Genomic DNA, 23,355 nt, shown 5'->3' with positions numbered 1-23,355 from the left:
TCCCGCATTATATGATAGTTAGCTTGTAGCTAGTCTTTAAAAGTCAGTTGTTTACGTTAATAAATACAAAATTTTGGAATATTTCTGCATTACATTGTTTTTTGTTTATAGTCAGTCTACTAAAGTTAACAAATAAAATCATAATAATAGAGAAACAAGAGAAAACATGTTGAAATACAATTAATTCTCTCCAGATAATTTTGAGGCACTTCTGCATTACATTATGGTTAGCTTGTAGTTAGTATTTAAAAGTCGGTTCTTTACGTTGCCAAATACAAAATTTCGGGACAGCTCTGCATTATATTGTAGTTAGCTTATAGTCAGTATGTAAAAGTAAACTAGAAGTGAATTTTTCTCGTAGTCGACTACAAAATTGCTGGCAGGGAAATTTTTAAAAACCATTCTCACAATAAAAAGTTCACCCTCAGTATGTTGATGAGAAAAGTTTAAGGTTTCACCGTGTATGTGTGTATGTATATGTTTAATAAACTCAGGTAGTGGTCATGGAAAAATTTTATTAAAATTACAAAAATATCTTACACACATACACATACATAAATGCATACATATAAAAATACATATCGTTTATTTACTACAAGACTAGCAAAATTCAAAATTCGGATATTTTGAACTGAATAATATAAAATATATGCCCTTCTAAGGTTTTTCATTTAGTTTTATCTATTTTCAAAAATTTCTACTATTTTCGGTGCGAGATGTATTTTTGATTTTAAATGTTTAAACTAAAAGTCATGGTTATACGAATATTCATAATTAAACATTCATAAAAAATTTTTATTTTATAAACAGTTTATAAAAAAAAATATTTTATAAACGGTTTATTAACCTTTACTATCTAAATCTCGTTTAATTTTTCAAATCCCATGATTTCTTTATAATTTATTTAAGAAATTATGAAATGTCATAAAATATTCAGAGCCGTTTTCCTCGAAACGTACATTCTTTTGGAGTGTGTCAGTCTTGTTGTAAATGAGAGATACATTTATGAAATATATTGAAAGAAATTTTTTGTTTCGTATTTTTTATTATAGCAGAATTTGTTTATTGTTTAGTTCTCTCTGGCATATAAATTTAAATTAAACTCTCCTCTAGTAGGCATGATTAATGGAAAAAATTAAAATTACATTTCATTTTAAGTGACATACAAGAGTAGTTTGTCTTTTTTCATTTACCTTGGACATATACATACATAAATATGTATGTATACTTTTAATACATTGTATTCTTTTTTCTACGTTTTATGAATAAATATGATTTAAGGTTTCTCGCCTTCATTCATTCATGCATTTCAAAGGGACATTATTTTTAATAAAATCGTTTAATATTATAAAATTTAATTTTTTATTCTTGAAAGAGATCCCCAAGTGTTTCTTAAGTTTAAGCCATGAAAATATATTGTTTAAATAGCAAATACGAGAGTTTAAAGCGAAATGGAACTCTTAATGCCAAACAGAAGTTTTTAAACATAGTGAAATTCTCGCCATGATCTTAACATCAAATTTTTAACCCTGTTTCCAAATAAAAATATGCTAATATTGATTTTTTATATAATACGATGTATTTCTTATTTTTGTTTTTAAAATAGACATATTTCCAAATGTTTTTTTTATTTTACATTAAACAATTCATTCATTAATATTAAAATTTTTTCATAAATATTATTATTTTATAAAAATTATAGAAATATATTTGGCACAAAAATGACTATAGCTTATACATACTACAAAAGTATACTTTATATACATATGTTTATAAAATTAGAAATATAAAATTGTATTTTACATTTTTTAATTTTAGAGTTTTTGTTTTGTATTTTATTCTCTAAACAAGACTTGAAACAAAATTTATTAAATACAATAAATTGTCAAATCCTAAAGGAATGTACATATAATTGTTGTTCTTTTTAATATTTTTACTTCTCCCTGGTTTCTTGCTTTTTTTTTTTTTGGTTCAGAAACAACTCTTGGATTTTTACATTTTTTTCTTTCTATGCAAATTTCTGGGCGAATAAGAAATAAATAAAAGTTGTATTTTTCTGTTGTAATTGAACCTTAAATGTTAGTAGAAAAAGCAAAAACAGAGTCAGAAATAAAAAAAAAAACTAAAAACTTGTATGACTTTTCTGCACGTTTAAGTAAACGCTTAAACGTGGCTGACGGAACGTGACGTTGCTCTCCTGACTGAACTTGAATCACTCACTGTCTTTGTGTGTATTCGTGAATTCAAATCCTAGGTTGATTCTTTTTCCTGCTGCTGATGTTGTTGTTTTTGTTTAGTTCGTCCATTGTTCATCTTAAGAACCCGTGAGTAAATATCATTTCGTGTGGGCAGGTTGTCTGTGTTTTTTGTTAAACATAACTTTCCTGACGTTGTAGTTGCATTTTAAATTTCTTTCCTTTTTCCGCATGTTCTGGATGTAGTTTGTGTTGTAATTGTTCATCTCGTTCGTTTTTTGCCTGCTGCAATAGCTGGTGGGTTAGGAAAGAAATGTCACGATTAGAATTTGCATCCAGTGAGAACAATTGTTGTTTTGTATCCAGTGTTGAATTCAGTTTGAAGAATAAGGAGGATGGCATGTGCTTCTGTTGCTCCAGCAGTTCCATTCCCAAGACAGAGTCCTGTACTAGACGTGTCAATGTGTGCAAAATTGTTTTGATACAACGTTTTTGGGCTTCGCTTTCGCCACGAGAATTGTAGCTCTTAAAGAATTCCGTTTCGTATGCGTACGTGATGAAATTTATGATACCGGCATTGACCAAATGGCTGTGGCATTTCTTATTCAGAGACATATTGTACAGCATGGCAACGATTTGTTCCTGCAAAAGAAAAAAGTTACAAAGCGATGATGAAATTTTATTATACACACAGGTTTTATTTGTAAGAAACTTAAATCTATAGATACAAATTGTTGTAGTTCATTCACTACTTCATCAATAAGTAGGCAAATGTGAATGTATGTATGTAGGAAAAAGTAAGAAACTAAATGGAGGGAGGGTGATGGAAAATAAAATTCTTAATATTCTCAAGTAAACGGATGAAAACAACGTGCCAAAGATTGAAGAAAAATTGCTAAACAAATGTTTCAAATAAATTTCACAAACTTTATACTCAGGCAACATAATATCGTTTGTTCTCCCCATCCTTTTAGTAGGAGAGAATATATTTTATGGATCCTGTTGTAAGTTGCAAGTCAAGTTAATTTTAAGGGTCCATATTTAATGTTAGTATTTCGTTTGTATAATAAGAATGCTTGTAAAAAAAGCTTTCAATAAAATTGAATATTTTTCAAAAATGGTGCAATTGAAATGATTGTGTAAAATTTACGAGCATGATGTACCTACATAACAAATATACAATATATGTACATATGTATGTACAATGTACATAATACGTACATTTGAAATACAATTATATGAAATACATATAAAAATACTTACATAGAGGAACACGTTTATGCCTTTGTCTCTCTGCTCCATGGTAGTTATCAATTTGAAAATAGTCTCGTGTGACATAATGGAGTAGTGGGAAGTGATTTCCATGCGTGATAGATTATTCAAGGCTGCCGTACACAAAAGCAAAGTTTGCGGGCATTCAGTGAATATCAAGAGTTGAGTGAGGCCTTCTACAATAGTCTCAATGCAGCCTTTCAAGCCACTAACTTTGTGCTCTGGACCATGCCAGGCAGCTGTGATTTGGGTCAATAGCGATACAGCTTCGCGTCTCTCCATATCACCCCGTTTTATGTCATTTTTTGGTTTTTGAGCGCCAGCCACTTGCAAAATGTCTCGTATAATTTCAATGCCCCCACAAGAACCCAACTGAGCAATCGGCTCGGGAGCACAGCAGATGGTGGCCAGAGCTCTTAGTGCTTGAGCTCTTACCGAACTCAATTTGTGATCCAAACAAACTACCAGCAACGTTCTCACAGCCTCTGTTTGCACGAAGGCATTGGTGAGCGAAGCAAAACCATCATAATCGATGTTCATAAGGGTCGCAATCATATTAATGTTAGCTTTCAACATCAGATCGCAACGACCATTTTCCACACTGATCACAAGAATACGCACAAGTTTTTCATACACTTGTTGTACGCTGATTAGAAGAATACGCTTCAAAACTTGCAAGTCTTCTAACAAAGACTCCAGATTGATGTAGTGATGATTCTCCAGAGAGTAGCGAGTGTCCTTATTGACCATGCGTATTTGATCTAAGTAGTCCTCGTAGCGCTTTCGCTCCAAGCGTGAATCGGCAAAGAAAACCGATCTGCGTTCCAGGATGAGAGTGAATTCAGAAACGTGATCTAATAGTTGCAAGGATCCCGTTAGAGCGTCTTGCAGGGAAACATTTTGGGCACCACCTAGCATACGTTCTACTTTTTCAAACGAGCCTTGCATGGAAAGGGCTTTCTGCTGCAGTTGCCTTATAAACTTGGCTACTGTATTTGTTGTGATTTGTAAGTTTTTGAAAGCTTCCTGAGCTATTGATTTTGTTTGTAGTGTGGACATTACTTCGTGGTCATAGGACATGCGCAGGTCATCTAACCACGTTTGCACATCCTCTGTATGACCATTCAATAGCGTATTGTCATATTCTTGACAGGCGAATAATGAGGGAAGAGTGCAAGCAGGTTTATGAATTTTTAATGTTTTCGGAGTGCTGGTGTTGCCGCTGAATCTGGCATTAAGGCGTAAGGGAGAAATTCCTTGTTCTTCCATTGTAATGCTATTATAACTGGATTCCATGGGCCCACCAAGGACAACAGTTTCATTGTTGTATGGTGGTGGTGGTGTGGAACATGTTGGCGCTCCACCTAAATATACTGTTTCGTTATTGTACTCTGGTACCAATGAAGTATCCAAATCACTATCCTCTTCCTCTTCATCCATGTCATTGCTCAGTTTTTGAATGCGTTTATGGGCCGCCGATAATGGTGAAGTAGCTTTACGCTGAACCTTTTTACGTTTTTTAATTCTGGGATTATTTCCTTTAATGGGCGAAACAGCATCACTACTATGTGTTGTGTTCGAGTCATCAAACTCCAATTTCTTGGGTAAAGGCGATTCTGCCATCAACTGCATACTATCCAATTTAGCCATCAAAGATGATCCATCATCGTCCTCAAGGTTTTGTGTATTTTTATTGGGTGTTGCCGAGAAAGAGAATGAAATGCGTCTAGATACATTGACCAGTGGTGTGTAAAATTCTGAGTTTCCCGTACGTCTAATAACTGTTGGCGGTGTTTCAACTGTTCGCACGGAAGTCGGTGAACCAATGTCACTCTTAGAACTTCTCATTGACTTGCTACTGGGAGAGGAGGTTTTCGAAGATCGACCACTTAAGCTTCGAGTACTGTGAAATTCATCATTATCGGAAAACCCGGAATCCTGGAAAAAATATAATACATTTAATTTTTGTTTATGTGGTAATTGCTTCCAACTACTTACTTGTGATCTCAAGCTGCCAGGACTATCATGTCTTTCCCAAGACAATTTTGATATGTTGTGTTCGTCTTCCACTTCTTGAATACGCGATAAATTGCCACCGTAGGATTTGAACTGATTTAAATCCAAGGAGTGGTAAGCAATCCCGCCAAATTGTTGGTACTTTTGTTGTGTCTGTTGATGATGACTTCTTTGTTGTTGTTGCGGATTCTGCTGTTGACTAAAATATGAATACAAGCCACCACTTGTTAAACTCACAGTGTTTGGGTTTGTATTGAGCAAGTGCTGGTTGGCTGAATTCATGACATTCATGCCGGGTAACTGATTATCATCGGAACCCCACCAGACTTTACTGTAACTACGTTGAAAAGCCATCTCAATCACTGAAGTGTGTGTAAATCCCTGTAAGCAAAAATTGAAAGAAAGAATGTTAGATAAATAAACTTGTTACTGAAAATATTTACAAGTACTTGTATTTTTGCCATTTTCTATTCATTTCTTCTTTCCAAATTGTTGGAGTTAAAGTGTTGTTCGTCACAGCAAGAAAAAATAAATGCTGTGCAACCAAAGATTACTCGACAAAGAGACGGAGGAAGAGCACGATATAGTAAATGCAAAACTACTCTAAAGGGAAGCTGATTACGGTTTGACTTGCGAAGTGTTATAGTAATAGTGGCAGTTTAAGTGGATGGATTTTTTGGAACATTCTCTTTTATTTAGTTTAATGTTAAGCATCCAACTATCTGCGCCATTAGTGGCTTAAACTTCTCGTTAGTATGAATAAGTAAATTGTAAATAGTTGTTTAGAGAATCTTTACATTTCCATAAAATTTATGTTAGATTATCCTTTTCTCGCTTTTAGCCCCATCCTTTGTCCCTCTTTTTATGTATATATGTAGCTACACTAATCAGTAAGATTTACTTTGTAAACGTAATAGTTTTATGAGCAACAGATTTCAAGTAATTGCAGTTTTGCAAGGATTATAACATAATTTGAAGCTGAAATAAAAACTGTTGTATTCTTAACACTTTTTATTTATCTCGCCTCCCAGAACTACTGTTGATTGTTCATAGAAAATACGCCTTATGATGTTTTCCCATTTTCCAAATCATTCTAAATTTAATTTAATTTGGTATTTTAAATTATTTATACGTTATCCTTAAACAGAAATATTTAAATAAAACTACATTTGGTAATTTATTGAATTTTTTTCGTTATATGTATTTGTTTTTTATTAAATACAGATACTAAATTAATAGTATGTATAAACTACATTACTATTGTAGTTATTGTTATTAGTATTTTATACAATTATATATGTTTGATGTCGATATTTATTTGTTCTATACATTAAAGCATAAAATAATGTTTTCCAAAGATTTTTTTTAATAATATAATAATAATAATATAACTTTCACAAATCACCCCTGATTTAAATTTAATTAAATGGTGAGTAATAATAAATTTTCTATTAGTTTTAAAATAACTAGAATATACATGTGTGTGGTAAATTTACGTTAGAAATTAAACATTTCATTCTCAAACCTCAAAGATTTTCTGATTAAATATATTATTTAAAAGATGTTTGTATGTATGATATTTAATTTGCTTTTTAATAACTTTTAAATTAAAACATGAAGAAATACTGTTTTTTTTTTTTTTTTTGGTTTATTGAAACACAAACATAAAGTAGAAGGAAAATTCATTTCTAACAAATCATCACATTTTGTAAATTGAAACTGAACTTAAATAATACAAGTAATAATACGAAAAACAAACAAAAGACAATAATAAAAAAGCAACTAGAATAAATAATGAAAAAGGACTAAAACAAAAGAGGAAAACAATTTGTAAAGCATGAATAAAAGGATAAATGAACATTAAAAATGAAAGTCCTTGTTGTAAAGTTTGTTTGTTTGTTTTAATTTATATATGTATGTATGTCTGTATATGTGCGGGCGTTAGTTGTTAGTAGAATTATTAGAAATAGTTGTAGAAGTAGATATGATTTCGACTAAAACTATAAATTGTTAACAATGTTTTGCTTTTGTTTTCGCGTTTATTAAGAGCACTTCTTTTAGAGTTGAATTTTTGTTTTGGTTTTCATTCTGCTGAACGCAAATAAATGTTATAAGAAGCAGAAGGTAATGATGAAAAGCTTTAAGAAAAACAAATAATAATTCTTGCTAATAATAAGTTTGTATGTAAGTAAGTAAAGATTTTCTTGATTTATGATATGAACATTTTCATGGAGAAAACGAAGCGATAACTGTTTAGTTCATTTCATAGAAGTGGAAGAACGAACAGCAAGTTAAAAACAAAAAGTAATTTTTGAAATCACCAAAGGGATTAGACTTTCGTCTCTCCAGAGAGGAGCTTTAGGAAGACTGAGGCCATCATCTCACCACATCGTTAACAACTAAAGTGGATGTGTAGATTTGTTCTTGTTTGGCCTGTATGAAGGTTGATTTTGTGGTGATTACTTTTTTACCATCAACGTCTTGTTCTATGCCCTCATCCGATTGTTTATGATCGGGCTGTTGATGAGGCTGATTGGGAGATGGTTGGTCTTCAATGCAACCCACAGTGGTTACATGGACATTAGTTTTCGATAAATGTAATTGGGCCCTTTTTCTTTGCATGGGAGAGCGAGTACTGCCAGTAGTCGACGCTAAATCGTCATCGCTGTAGTCGTCAGTGGTGCTGCCCAGGGTACTGCGATGAGAGGACATGTATGATTTCTGTGGCATTAAATTTCGCGAATGCGATGAAACTCGGACAGCCGTTGATGAATTAGCTGTTATATCTTCTTCAGATATATCATCGAATGCCGGTGGAGGCGTTGATGATCCAGACATGAAAGGCGGTCTGTTTGAACTAACACTTTGCGATGGCGTTCTCTGAGGCGTGCGCGCAGTGGCATTCGATGTCTTTCGTTTTGAAGGGGAATGCTTCAGTGGAAATGTTGGTGTTTTCTTAAACACTGTTTTACCCATGAAATTCTGGAAACGTTGGGCATAGAATGATGGACGGCATACCGAAACGGTGTCTCCATTGTATATAATGGCTTTAAAAGTGTGCTCCAGTTTCTTTTCCAAGCGATAAGATTGCAAAATATCAATGATACCGATGTATAATATCAAACGCTCATCATTTTCTGATCTGGCGGGGATGCCACCTGCGGGTATGTCCTCGTCCTCTTCAAAGGGCGTGTCTATGTCTGCGGTAATGGATTCCATCGCCGTTGAATGAGCCACTAATCGATGGCGATTCATGCTGCGCGAACGATTCAAAGCGGAGCCTGCCGCTGCAGAACTCGAAGCAGCAGCATTGTACACTTGATCTGCTTCAGGGGCTTCGTCTGCTTCTCGAATCTCATCAGCCCTTTGCAATTTGGCTCTGGCATTACGAATGCGCTCTTCTCTCTTCTCTTTGGCTGCCAAATCGAGATTGTGTATACCCACTAGCAGAGAATAATCCATTATTTGAAAACTTTCCAAAACCATACAGTCCCTCTGTATGGTCTTAATAAGTGCATTGTATTTATCTGTCTCCAAGAAGATACCGTTCGGATGATGTTCCATAAAATCTAAATCCTTGTAGGTGGGACTGGCTTTTTGTCGTTCTGCCTTTGAGGCTTTTCGCCGGAATGTTGATCCTTTTAAGTCGTATTTCGCATGCATTTTAATGTCTGATGGCAGCAAATTGTTCATGGCCACCAGTCGGACATTTTTAGCATTATAGTGAAAGCAATAGAGCCCAAAGAATTTTGGCAGCAAGGTGCGTGGGTTTTGGGAAAGATTCATATAATAACCTGGTAATAGTTTCTGGAGAAATTCACATTCCTTCTTTTGAACAGTCTTGATTATGAACTCGTCATCATCGGTTAAATAGAAGATTGAGCCGGAAGCTCCAGGATTCGATAGCTGTCGCAGAGGAGCAGCACACATGGACATTAGAAAATCATCTGGCGCTATGCCAAATAGATCTCGAAAATAACGAAAAGCTATTGGAGCGTAAACCTTGAAACGAAATTCACTATAATGATGGGCAGGAGTAATAGAAGAGCCGTCGGGCGGAAATGAAATCGTTTCCATTTCAAAGAAATCATTCATTAGTAAATCCCTCTTTGGTTTTGAAGCCAAACTTCCCACCGTGTGTTGAATACCCAGCTGTATGGAACCCATTATCTGTTTACTTTGGATTTTCTTATAAGTCACTTCGCCCTCGTCGTCCACACGACGATGGCCGATTTTCTTCTCATGCTTCCCCGCTGAAGACGGATTTCGCGATACACTTTTGTCCAATGTCGACGATGCACTTTTGAGTCTCTGCTGTTGACTTATCTCTTGCTGCAGAAACGATGTCGTCTCATGTCCGCCATGAGCACTTGCTGCCTCACTGAAAAGTTGACGCGACGTAGATGGCATAACTGCCAGGGTGCTCAAGGGGTAGGGATTCAAATGTGTTTCTTCATTATCTGAAACTGCAGATATTGCTGACATTGAGTTAGGTTTTAATATAGTTAAGGTGGCAGTGGTCATTGCATTCGTTGCGTTCGAAGTGCTGGCCAGATTATCATCATCATCATTATCATTTTTTATTTTGGTATTGTTTGGTTGTCTAAATGGTTCTAATTCTACAGAATCAATAACACCAATTTCGCTGGCCATTTCTCTGCTCAAAATGCTGTAAATAGACGTTTCAAAAATAAAGGAAAAAGGCAAATTGGGTAAAAAGCGAAGAAATCACACAAAACTGCGTCTTTGTAAGTTTACAAAAAAAGAGAAACGTTTACGAAAAAAGAAAAAGTTGCTTGTCAAAAGCCGTTTAAACGGAACTACTTCCGTATCGAGAACGTATGTATATATGTATGTAAGTGTAACCAAACATATTTAATATAATATTGCAGTTAAAACATAAATATACAATGAATTGTATAAAAATTTAATAAAACAAATGCATTCTGAATTTTAATTAATGGCAATTGTATGTAATGTTTTGTACTTTTGTTTCGTACAGGGGAAATACCCTCAAGCAACAAAAAGCCAAATATGTAATAAATTTTGAGGAGTGTTTTCAATTCTCATTATCATTATTTTATGTGCGGTTCTCTCACATTCTATTCAAGATAAATTACTCATGCTGAACTTGGCGAGTGCTGTTGCTGCTCGCATTTTATTGTTCATATACAATTAAAAGCTTTGTATCGGATTTATTGCTATTATTGTCTTTTTTGTTTTACATGAATTGTATTATAAACAATTAGAATAAACTTAACAAGTTTTAATACATATCTGTTTTATAATATAAATCATTCAATTCAATCACGACTCCATGCCATTTTTATTTTGTTTTGTACCCTATTCAATTTGTTGTTGTTTAACGATGCATGATGAGTCACAGTTTACATTTTACCCCAAAAATTCTTCTTATGAAGAGTATAAACAAGTTATTAATCGGCCGGCCAATAATAGAAAATATTTATAAAATTAGTTAGAATAAAAATGCATAAATTTAAGATGTAAATTAAATGACTGAACTGAATAAAAATAATGCACTTGTAGATTATTTTATACAATTAAGTGGATAATGAGACTTTTTAATTATTTTAGTTACATTTTTTACAGGCAAAAAGTTACTTCAGAAAATTTAAAATCTCTATCACGAACAACAATTTGAAAGGAAATTTATTTATGTATCTGATTATTCAGTTGCCATTAAGTTTTTTTTTTTTTTGTGAAAACGAAATAAAATTATACAACAAATATGTATAAAAACCAGTGAACCCGTAAAAAATATAAATGATTCTAAAAACTTTTGGATATTTTTATCATCAAACACATATAGAGGACAAAAATGGACCATGCATAATATGTATATGTACATATGTATATCGTCACCTAAAACACAAACGTTGCTATAGGTATAACATTTTGCAAAAGCTCAAAACTATTTAAAATGGAAAGTTTAGTTTCGCGTTTTCAGCGCGATTTATTTTTCTTCAAAAGACATATTGTTTAACGTTATATTTATCAGTTGTTCTGAAAATTATTTAATTGAAAACGATTTTTGTTATTAAAAAAGCTAATTAGGTAGTCGGAGTATTTTTTTTGCAATAGGTACAATCCTAAATGAAAAATATGATTTTGAATTTTTTTTTTAGTTGGGGCCATTTGCGTTTTTAGGGAAGATATGTATGTATGTATGTACATAGCCTTGTTGACAACACAAGGCAAGAAATAAATTATAAAAAATAATCATTTTTGTTTTGAAACATATTTATATCTTATGGAAAAACATAGGGTTTCTAAATATGACAAAAGTAGCAAAAAGCTCATTGGGGAATATTTTTATTGGATATTGAACTGTGCTAAAACAGATCAAAATTGTCATATGTATTGACATTATAAAAGTATTATTTAAAAAAAATCAAATGTGGCAACTCTAAAATATTGTTTATTCAAGGGTAAAAATACAACACTGACTTTATAACTCGCCAAAAAATTGTACTTTTGACGCTGTATTGAAACTTGATTTCCAATGTATTTGTGAGCATATTTTAATGTAATTATCAAATCGACCACTTAACAATTATGACATTCATATTTAATTAGTGAATAAAGTGAAATTCGGAAAAAAATATTCCAGCAAGACAGGTAATGTACCGATTGACAATGTAGTTTTATTAATATCGTTTCTCTCTTATTGTTATAACTTACAATTTTTTAAATATTTTTACTCACTTTTATTTGAAATTGCAAAAATTTTCACAAATTAAATTTTGACCACCAAATAAATTTAGGTCGATCGTAAATATCATAAGTATTTTGTAAAAACGTTTCTTTGATGTCTCACGTAAAAATAATGAATGAAGCAACAAGTTCGTCTTTCTGTTTTGCTTTTTTTACAAAAGAGCAGACGGCTCCAACACACGTACACACAGCACCAATACAAAAACTGGCAAGAGCAATGACGAACAAATAAAGCTGACTAGAGTGTATATCTTTTTTTAATCACATTTCTTTTCCACTATTCATTTATTATCCATAATACAATATCCAAAGTATGTTTTTGCTAATGATGACTTATACATACATATATATGTATTTACGAATTAGATATTTGTCTTTTTTAATTTCCATTAAACCATTTATAGGAGGGGCGTTCTTCTTGTTTTCGTTTGATTGAAACACTCGTATTTTGAATATGTTTTATTGTGTGATATTAATAAAATACTTCTTATGGTTTTCTTGTTAAAATTTTAAAGAATAATATGTATTTAATTATTATTTTTTCGCGTTAGCAGCTGTTTTACGAGTTGTTTGCGTCGATGAAAATTTCGTTATTAAAATGACAGGCGCTTTATGATAATGCGACGAGTAAGTTTGTTGAAAGAGAGCAGATAGTGAGAGCAAATCCATTATGTTTAAATTTAAAATGCGAATAAAAGAGATAGATATAATCCAATGTTCAGTGTTGTAAAACGTAATATACTTTATATATATTAATATGGAAGGTTGCCATATTTTGATCAGAACTGGGGTAGAGAAGTACCACCGAATGGAATAGTTATCAATATTAGTAAACTGCTAACAGAATTATAGTCGATTAGTCACGTATCTGAACGTTTTATTTTTTCTAAATAGTAATAGTCTTGGTAATAAAAACTGACTGGCAATTCTCGATAATTCAATATTTAAATGTTATAGGTATGCACTGAAAATCTCGATCAAACACGTCCACACACATGTATATATTTATGGATATAACTACACACATAAAAGATCAGCAAACTTCACACCCAGAAGAGAATAAAATCTTAACCCACTTTTAATAAATTTAAACATTTTTATAAAATGTATACAAACACACAAAAGCCTTTATTTATATTAAAATAAATCTATTATTGAATTTAAATATCTTTACGATAACAGAAAGAAATTTGCATATAAATTAAACTTAAAAAAAATTAAAATAAACAACAAAACTTTACATTATTCATATAAAGCTGCTAACTGATTTGAAAATAATAAATAATGTTTTGATGCATTTTTAAAACTTATAGAAAAACTTATTCTTAAAAAATCAATATTGTCTACTTTCCTTTTAATGTTTCCCGCCTTTTATAGTTAAAAAACGCTAGATTTGCAATAAATCTTAAAATTGTCCACATTGTAGACCAGTGTTCTTTTATAAAGTTTGTTGTGGTTTATATTTTTCTATATTTGTGCTTTTGTGTAATTAAATAAAAATTTAATAATAGTTTGTGAAATTACAAAAAGATGACTACATGTTTCAATTATTTATATCGCAGTATAACATTGTACAATATTATAATCCAATTAAAAGTTAAAAACAACAACTACACATTCTAACAAGAATTCATGCTAGGGAAAAATTTTCTAGATACCTATAAGTACATGGTAGGTACTACAACGTTGGTAACATTAAATTATTTTTTTTGTCTAATATATAACTAAACCCAGTGTAGTTCGCTATCCTCATCTTAAAATTGTTCTTTAGTCCGCTCGCCATTTAGTGTGTATGGTTTAAAGACCGCATATTATAACTTCCCAGATATGAGGGTCATCCATAAATTTACTTTGTTTGGAACTTCGTCCGAAGTAATAATTAGCTTTTCAAATTTCTAGAAAATCGATTCATTGATTAACAAACGAAAAAAACGCACATGCATTTTTATATATTAAATACGTACACAAATACTTATTCCTAATTTTATTAGCTCAAAAGTTAATCTAATAATGTTTCGTTGCTATTCTATACTATTGTTGGTTGTAAATACGTATGTATGCACTCGTATTAATGATTGTGTAGTGTTGAACATTCCAACACGGAAACTTGTGTTGAATTTTAATTATTTAATTTTTTAAATCATAAAAATACTTGAGCCTTTTTGGATTAGATTATTTGATTTCAAATAAATCAAAACAGTCTAAATAGACATTTCACAGTAAATACTAAAGTGTATATGTATGAATCTTTTGAAAACTTAAGATGTGCCTAAATTTTGGTTAAAATACCATAATTTAGTTAAGAATAAAAAAAACATTCTCTTTATAAGCAAACGATTCCATGTTCGAAATATGAAAACCCGGCAGCTAAATAACGATTCTATAGGTATAAAAAAATCCTTCAACATTTCCTTGTGATGAAATTCTTTATAATTTGAAATTATTATTTTCTAAAGTTTTAAGTAAGTTTCAATATTGTCTTAAAAAAAAACACTTGTTTATATTCACAAAAATACATTCAGACATACATGTATTTTAATAACAATGTAATTAAAATCTTTAAAGCCAGTTGTACTGATTGCGATGATTATTACATAGACTTCGCCTCATTCTCATGATTCACGGTAAGTGTTTATTTATTTATTTAATTTATTTATTCTGTACTTTTTTTCTATAAAATTCTTTTGAAAAAACTTTTACATATGAATGTTTGAATGAGAGTGTACGTTGAAAAATACAAAGAAAATGATTGTAATTTAAGTGATTCGATATTAAATGTCAACATTGTTCTTTTTCTTTTTTTTTTTGCCATATTTAGAGCAAAAGAATAGAATATCAAACAGACCAGGCGGACGGACAATGACTTATTAAAACGATTTTTCGAAATACATAAATAAATATAAATGGTCATCATACTATATATTTACAAACATGTGTAAGTAGTTCTAAATCGTATTTGTGTTTTCAAGTTTTGTTTTCTTGGTTCGATTATTGGTTTTGTCAACTATTTATTGCCATAATTATGGCTAATTTCTTATTAAGTAACGGTGGCATATAAAGATTTCTTTTCTATTGACTATTAATTGTAGAGATAAAACCCCCAGACCAGAGAAATAAATAAATAAATACTTAAGTCAGTTTTAATAAAAAAATCTTAACAGGTTCTGACATACATAAATACTAGTTCATACTGTTTAATTTGGCTTTTTTCAAACTTGTCAATAATAGAATTAAATAGAAAAGATTATCTGTCATTAGAAATTTCAAATATTTTCACTTTAAAATTTACAAATATGGTGGTTACTGAATTCATTACTTTGAACTAAACGTTCTGTTTGTTTGTCAATTGTGTTTTATAGTATTTCTAATAAAATGGAAAAAATACATAATATCATGTAGTGTCATTGTACATTAGTAAAGCTTTTCTTTTAATAGTTTTTTTAAATACATATGTATGTAGGTATATGTATTTTAAAAATTCATGGCACATTTTTTGTTGTTTTTGTTCAATATTTCCTAATAAACAATTTGTGTACATACTATGAATGTTTGTTCCAATACCCAATATCGTTGTGTATTTTTTTATATTTAGTTTATTATTATTATTTTTGTTTTCCATTTTAATATTTATTTGACATTGTATTGATTTATGGTTAAATATATGTTTGTATAGATGTTGGTGGCACAAGTGTTTATGGCAATTGCCAAAAATAAAGAAAATTAAAAATATAATAATATGTATAAATAAAATAGGCTTTATTGTTTTATATCGATTTTTTGCCAATAATTTAAATATTTTAAATCTGTTTTGATGTTTTTATTTCCTTTTTTGTTGCTTTGATATAAATCATTTTCTAATTGATATTTAAGTGATAAAAAATCTTTTTTATATTAATTTGAATAAAAATAAAATAAATGCTTTCACACTCTCATTAAATGTAGTTTTTATTTTGTATTATCATTAAATTTATTTTAATTTAAATTGTTAATTAATAATTTCATTGCTCAATATTCAGTTTTTAAATGTTTGAAACATAAAATGTTAAAAAATACACACTTAGATGAGGGAATCTCAACTTAGATCCACACGAAAACATTAGTAAAAAACCAAGCAAAAAAAATTAAAATACCACATCCATTGGTCAGTATACAAATACATATATATGTACATATTTTGTATTTCCAACTTTTATTCATGCATTTAAATTCTTATAGGAATTTATAAAAGTCGTTGTTGAGTGTTTTTTTCTTCTTATATTTGTTTGTATGTACGTTTCGCTGAAATTTGAATATGATTCATCACATAATAAACAATCGTAATTATCACAAAATTCATATTATTACTATAAATGTACAAAGGTATAGGTATAATTCCAATCTTAACTATAGTTAGTAATTTAATTTTTAGTAGTTCTAACCTCCACCTAGATAGGCTTCATTTGATGCGCCCTGACATACTTAAAATATAATGACACCAAAAAAATGTATGGCTTTTCAATACTCGAATATATTTTGTTGCTTTTTTATTCGTTATGACTTATTAAATATCAAATAATATGTAATAATAATCTGAAATGTAATAAAAGGGCTCTGTAATGGGCGAATGAATAATTGTATAAATGATAAGAGTATTGATAACACGAATTGAAACTGTTTCAATACATTGTGCATATTATGTATGTATGTATATGCGCAATAATAAAAATGTCAAATATTTTTAAGAAGACAATAAAAAAAGCTTATGAAATATTTTGCTGACGAATCATATTTTTTTTTTTTTATTAAAAAAACATAAAATAACCCTTTTTACCTTTTATGAATGTATGAAAAGAATATACATACATATAACATATCTACATACATATATTTGGAATTAAAAGTTTATCATGAGGACTTTTATTTACACACTTAAATAAAATACACACTTTTTTAGCTCCCTGTGAAATCATAAAAATTTTTAAAGAAACCTTTTTTTAACTTAGAATTTAAACTTGACTCAACATTTTTTACTAAACCTACCTTTTAATTATAGCTACAATTATCCACTGAAGTTTGGCTTAAGTAATCCAATACTCGTTCGTAATCCAAGGTATTCCACAATTATTGTTAACTTGCACTTTGTTTTATAGAATCTTAATAATTTGTTTTCAATAAAAACGTTCTTTTTTCTCTTGTTATTTAAAGTATTTTCAACACGTTCTTTAGTATTTGTATTTATGTGTATGTTTTATTTTTTAACTTTCAATGGCAAATGTTTTTTTTTTTTTTTTTTTGTTAAAATGTTAAATTAATTGTATTCTAATTGTTCTAGCCGATGTAAACAAACTTATTAACCCCCTTTAAAAAAACACGCACAAACTAAAACCCCGTTTTTAGAAAAATAAAATTGTAACGAGCGTGCGCACACGTCTTCACTTTAGCAATGTTAATCACGTTGTGTTAAGACTCTTTACCCTCGTGCACTCAGATGCCTTCGACTCAAAGGTAAACAATTTTTGAGTGAATTTAAAATTTGTATTGATAACAAATTGTGCTCAGACCGGCACTGCTCACTGAAGTGAATGAATGAATGAATCGACTGGTGTCAAATTCAACACTCATCATCAACTTAAAGTTGTTTTGTACGTAATTGATGACGCATTGCTTTGTATATTTGTTTTTAGATACAGATCATAAAAAGAATTATTTCATATTGATTCTGATTGATATAATTTCAATAAATGTTAATTCGTTGACCAGTTTTTGATAATGGTGTCAGGTTCAATATGTTTCGCTGAATTTAATATTAGAAGTCGACAAAATATATTACATATTATGTAAATTTTGCATTATAAGTTGGTACCATTTTTCCATTTGCACAGAATTCCATTCTGATCGAGAGTAGATCACAAAAGTAACCTTACCCTTTTTTTCTGAATTTCACTTTAAAAACTGAAAGTGGTTTTACAGTTTTTTCAGTGAAATTAAATTTTGTTTATTATTATTTTAATCAAAGTACAAAAAAAGTTGTTGTAAATTCATATTTTTTTAAATTATTTCTTTTTTTGCGAATCAACAAAATTAATGGAAGTTTAATTTTTATTTACTTTATATTCATTTCATATATAATTTACATATGTATTAACCACATAAATGAAGAAATTAAATGACCAGTTTATGAGATATGACCATTTGGGTTTATAAAAAATATGGTTTTAGATTTTAACAATCGAATTAATTTATTAATGTCAACAAACCTGTATAGAAAACTTAAAAACGATTCCAGCCGATTTTAAAGGTTTTAAAATATTTTTTGCATATTTTGCAAATGGTAAATCAAAATTTGCAATCAAATCAAAAATAATATAATTTAAAAATAAAAAATCGTTAAACTTTACCGGTTTTCTGTAAAATTTGTATCACATATCGCACACCCAGTACTAAAGTGACCCAAATCAAAATTTTATTTTTGCGTTTTTAAATTCTTTATGCCTTAAGTTTAAGCCTTAAACTATGGACAAGATACTTATTTATCTCAAAAAAATATTAGTGTATTTTGTTGTTGTTAACTGTTCAATAAAAAACGTTATGCATTTCTTCATGTTTCAGAATTTGTAAAAATTTGTTCCCTTTTCTGAAAAAAATATTTTTTGAGTATGTCACTTTTGTACTGGGTGTGCGATATGATTTGTTTAAAACGTAATTTAATAAAGGAAAATTTAATAAAATTTTCAAATCTGTTTTTCATGAAACAATGTTCCTTGGGCTATGCTAGTCTTATAGTAAATGAGCAGTCAGATTGGGGAAAAATTTCCGGGAATTTTCACTTGGATAAATGATTTAAGTTCGATGGTAAAATAACAAATTATATGTACATATTAAACTTTTTAAAAACTCTTTTCTTTTTTGAAAATCTCTAAATAATGTAACGTTTGTCGTCTGAGTTTTTTTAATTTCGCATTAAGCATGAATTCACTGTTTGAAAATCTGACATAAACAATCCGAGCTTGCTTTGCTTATATAAAATTTATTCAACAAACTACAACAGCGTTTACGATTACCTGAGTTTACTGAGTACAAACAATTTACTCATTTTAATCACTAAACAGCTGTCATTGTTTCCAATAGTACTGTGTTACTCACTCACTAAGTCACTCACTGAGTGTACTCATTCTCCCAATATTTCATATGTCTGTCTGTTCTGTTGTTATTAAAGTTCATTCTATTTTAAATAAGAACTAACTGTTCCGCATAATGATTTTCTTTGTTTAAAATATTTTCTTATTTTTATACTGTTTTTGTTTTTTCTAAAACGATTTGTTTTAACGCAACTGCTCTTGGGCACACGCGCTCTTTTACTGATGACACATTTATATACAGCTGATGATCACAAAATATCCCCTGTAACATCATCAGCAACATCTAAATATTGACTGCTAAAGAGAAAACCAAACGGTAAGTTGATTAAAACCAAAACAAAATACTTTAATAATCTGCTGAGGTTTTTGTGATAATAAAGAGCAGATGTTTTTATTTAATTCTGGATCTGGAACAGTGCTATGATTATATTTGTAAATATCATATTTACACATTTTTTGAAAACTATACAACACTTTCACTTTAATTCTGTTGTTTCGTACAAATAATCTGTTATCAGTTTAACAAATATCACTCTTGTTTTATTTCCTTACAGTCGCTTACTCTCTCTGTTTCTCACATTTTAAAGCTTAAGTTTTTTCTGATAGTTTTCATTCCGAAATTATTATTGAATTATATTTATGTATTTGTTTTTGTGTCTCTTTCTACCTTTAAATTGACCTATAATTCGTTTTTAGTTTGTTTATTCTTTATTCGTTTTTTATTTATTTCTTTGCTGCTGTTGATTTTGGTTTATGTGTGTGATAAGAATTTTCAATTAAGATTCTTTCTAACATAAAACGCTTTTAAATTGTCTCTCATTCAAACTGACAGTGTAACGAATTGCAATAAATATGTGTAACTACATTGTGGTCAATGGGTTTTTTCTTTAGAAGACCAAAATATGGGCTCATCTGAGAATAAATCATTATTTTACAATGGCAACAGACATTGACTTTGAAATATTTAGCTTTTCTTGCCTATTTTATGGTATACTTATTATTGTACAGTTTTTTAACAGTTTACTTTTGTAATTTAAAGGAGTTTTAAATATCTATTCCAAGCTCATTTAGATTACATATGTATATTGTTTGCTATGTAACAATTTAGGATTTGAATTTGGATAGATTTAGTCCGAAACTAACATCCTATATATATATGAATTAAAGAAAAAATATTGTAAATATAAACATGCATATGGGGAATTTCGATGTCTTCCCATTAGGATGAAATTTGCACCAAGGTTAGTACTATGGGATACTCGGTCAAGAATTACTGGAGTCAGAGGGGTCAAAGTTGGACATTTTGGTCATACAGGGTTTTATTTAAATGAGTGTAACTTTTCACCTATTGGTCCTAGCAAAAATTGTCCAAAAGCGTTCAGATAGGTAATTGTTCATTCTTTCCAAAAAAAAAATTTTTTTTTTTCAAAATGGACATTTTTTGCTTTAAGAAAGCTTATCTATCAAAAAAAAAATTTAACTCAAGAATATTTTTTTTTATATTTTGCACTTAATGTTCCCCTATTTTTTCAAAATGGACGTTTTTGTTGTTTTTTTTTTTACTCAAAAGAAAACTTAGACCATTTCCTTTAAGAGCTGAAAGTTTGTGTCTGACCTGCTGTCCAATAGAACTAACCTTAGTGCAAATTTCGTCAAAATCGATTTTTTGAGATGGTTCACTTGACATGAAATTCCCCATATGTATGTAGTTATGCATTTTATTGCACATCAATTTAAACAAATACAAATTATGATAAAAACATAAATACATACAAAAGGTTTTTATTTACACATACAGTATAATACAATTTGTAAATAACATTTGATTGTGTTATAAACAACATCAAATTCAATACCCTTATAATATTTACTTAATATGCATTTAAATGTGAGATATCAACATTTTATATCAAACATTTTGATTTAAACTTTTTATCTATATCATTTTTTATTTATATTTTTGCAATGTACACAAAAATACAAATACATAAATGAATTCTGAATTAAAAAAAAAAGCTTCAAAATACAAGACAAAAAATTAAATGAATTTGTCAGTTGTATTGAAAATGTGTTTATGTCTGCAAAGTTGAAATAAGATAAGTAAATGTTATTTCAACAGTATTTATCAAGAAGTGCAAGTAGAAAAACTTAAACCAAAACAAAAAAGTCAATCAAAAGAATATCATTTGAAACTTTTTTGGATTTCTATTATTTTTACAAGACTGACATAACTCAGAAAACATTGTTTCGTGAATATTAAATAACTTTTAAACAAATCATGGGATTTGAAAAATTAAACCTAAATCATCCGAATTTAAACTAAATTTAACGTTTACAACAAAAAAGAAGCGAACATATTTTGTAGTAATCAGTTCAAATAACTAGTTATGTTAGTCTTGTAGTAAATGAGCGTTATGTATTTGATGTTGCCATATTCAATTTCTTTTTCTAACTTTTAATAACATTTTCTTGTAAAAGTTTCCGGTAGAAAATTTTGTAAGATCTGCCTCTAAAGAACCATATTTTATGACATTTTACTGTTTCTTCAATATGTTTTAAATATATCATGTTATTTAAAAAATAAACCCCGATTGAAATAATAAAAGTTAATATGTATGTTTCACTTCTAAATGTCTATTACGTACATATGTAAATATTTACGATGTAGGAGCATTTTTTCTTGATACTAATTTTATATAAGAGCATTCATTTATAAAGAGGATTCATTCATTATGTTGTATAGATATCAATTCGTAATTTTGCACTGCAATTTCAGATTTTAAGAAATATTACGTATAATAAAATATATCCCCAGATTTAAAAATAATCTCATGTGGCAATAATACACGTACTCATCCATGATGTTGCATGTTATTTTCTCCACTTTAAAAAATCAAATAAACATTCGAAAATACAGTTGAATGAACTCTGTTTACCTTCTTGTACTCAGCATGGCACTCATATGTACATCAAGATGACTAAAATGGAATAGTAAAAAAAATTTTGGAGCATTCTAGCAATGCCACAAAAATAAGACTGTAAATGTAAGTAAACAGAAGATATTTAACACAAACACACATACACACTTACACAAATAGAAGGACTAAGAATGCAACTGTAAAAAGCAGAAAGCAAGAACTAAATGAAAACTACACAGATGGAGGAATACTCCGAAATACATTCAAACATAAATTTGTTGATCCAACAACAAATACATATTTTAAATAGGATGTTGAAAGACTCCGTCATGTCTCGCGAAACAAATAAATTAAGCTGCAGCAAAATACACACCAGTTTAAATAAACGATTCATAGACAAAATAATAAAAAAAAAACTTGAAAAAAACTCCTAGAATCCTTAACCGACTAACGAGTTGTTTTATTTGATTATTTAATTATTTTTCTTAAAAACAACAGGATTTAGCTATTTTCTGCGCTTGCGATTTAAGAATAATATTTAAGCAAAATTATGGTGTGAAATTAAAAATATTTAACATGTCTGTTGCAACAACATTAAGGATAGCTTATATCTTAACTTAGATTCTTCTTAATATCCTTCAAATAATTGCTTCCGGAAAACTTTGTCAAAAGTAGGGTTATACATACATAGGTATAAACATTTCCACGCAGCAATATTTTTGCATGAAAGGAAAAAAATTCTCGTATAATTTTATATAGAACGCAAAAATAAATAGTTGAAGAAAAATATATAAAGAACTATTAAATCGAAAGTAAAAGAGGAAGAAAAGTATATATGTATGTACGTACATATGTATCTCAGCATTTTCCGTGTTTGCAATTTTTTTGTGGTGTTTTCTTATTTTTTTCCTTCTCATTGCAGTTTGTGTTGTTACTTAACTTCTTTATGTGTCAAATGAAGCATAAAACAAATATGTACAACATACACAAACACTAAAGACTCATACATACATACATGTATTATTGACTTGCACACATGCATGAAATCATACATTCATACATACAATGAAAATCTCAGTAATGCATAGAATGTTATTTCTT

The 23,355-nt window shown here is 29.6% G+C and overlaps 3 protein-coding genes across 9 annotated transcripts in view; 1 reads left to right on the top strand and 2 right to left on the bottom strand.

Moving 5' to 3' along the window:
• Window positions 1–1,955: 1,955 nt before the first annotated feature.
• Window positions 1,956–17,669, bottom strand: LOC119599608. The gene is made up of 4 exons (XM_037949446.1): window positions 17,238–17,669; window positions 5,466–5,864; window positions 3,459–5,405; window positions 1,956–2,837 (listed from the first exon to the last, which is right to left on the bottom strand). The coding sequence occupies exons 2-4, from the start codon at window positions 5,835–5,837 to the stop codon at window positions 2,370–2,372; spliced, it is 2,787 nt and encodes a 928-aa protein (XP_037805374.1). The 5' UTR covers window positions 5,838–5,864; window positions 17,238–17,669; the 3' UTR covers window positions 1,956–2,369.
• Window positions 6,672–12,830, bottom strand: LOC119599611 (phosphatidylinositol 4-phosphate 5-kinase type-1 alpha). The gene is made up of 2 exons (XM_037949455.1): window positions 12,210–12,830; window positions 6,672–10,152 (listed from the first exon to the last, which is right to left on the bottom strand). Exon 2 carries the CDS (start codon window positions 10,134–10,136, stop codon window positions 7,860–7,862), a length of 2,277 nt encoding a protein of 758 aa, XP_037805383.1. The 5' UTR covers window positions 10,137–10,152; window positions 12,210–12,830; the 3' UTR covers window positions 6,672–7,859.
• The window catches only part of LOC119599609 (inositol-pentakisphosphate 2-kinase), a 98,673-nt gene continuing 87,386 nt past the window's right edge, over window positions 12,069–23,355 (top strand). For 2 of the 7 annotated variants that reach the window (XM_037949453.1, XM_037949451.1), the window contains exon 1: window positions 13,638–13,889. The gene's annotated coding sequence lies outside the window, so the exon portion shown is untranslated. Of the gene's footprint in view, window positions 12,123–13,637; window positions 13,890–14,548; window positions 14,843–23,355 lie in introns of those variants that run through there. The other 5 variants (XM_037949449.1, XM_037949448.1, XM_037949450.1 and 2 more) reach the window with 5 other exon arrangements.

This window comes from Lucilia sericata, unplaced genomic scaffold, assembly GCF_015586225.1.
Source record: "Lucilia sericata isolate MDLA Ls3-8-SP2 unplaced genomic scaffold, ASM1558622v1 Contig000083F_arrow, whole genome shotgun sequence".
NCBI classification, from domain to species: domain Eukaryota; kingdom Metazoa; phylum Arthropoda; class Insecta; order Diptera; family Calliphoridae; genus Lucilia; species Lucilia sericata.
The sequence above is the reverse complement of the archived record's forward strand: the minus strand, read 5'-3'. Positions and strand labels throughout refer to the sequence as shown.

What these genes read in the sequence shown, in the direction of transcription:
- LOC119599611 (XM_037949455.1), bottom strand. Translation starts at nt 10,136, where the DNA reads ATGGCCAGCGAAATTGGTGTTATTGATTCTGTAGAATTAGAACCATTT.
- LOC119599608 (XM_037949446.1), bottom strand. Translation starts at nt 5,837, where the DNA reads ATGGCTTTTCAACGTAGTTACAGTAAAGTCTGGTGGGGTTCCGATGAT. An exon ending in CTGGCAGCTTGAGATCACAA is followed by an intron (nt 5,406 to 5,465) that starts GTAAGTAGTTGG and finishes TATTTTTTCCAG; the next exon opens with GATTCCGGGTTTTCCGATAA. An exon ending in GCATAAACGTGTTCCTCTAT is followed by an intron (nt 2,838 to 3,458) that starts GTAAGTATTTTT and finishes TTTCTTTTGCAG; the next exon opens with GAACAAATCGTTGCCATGCT.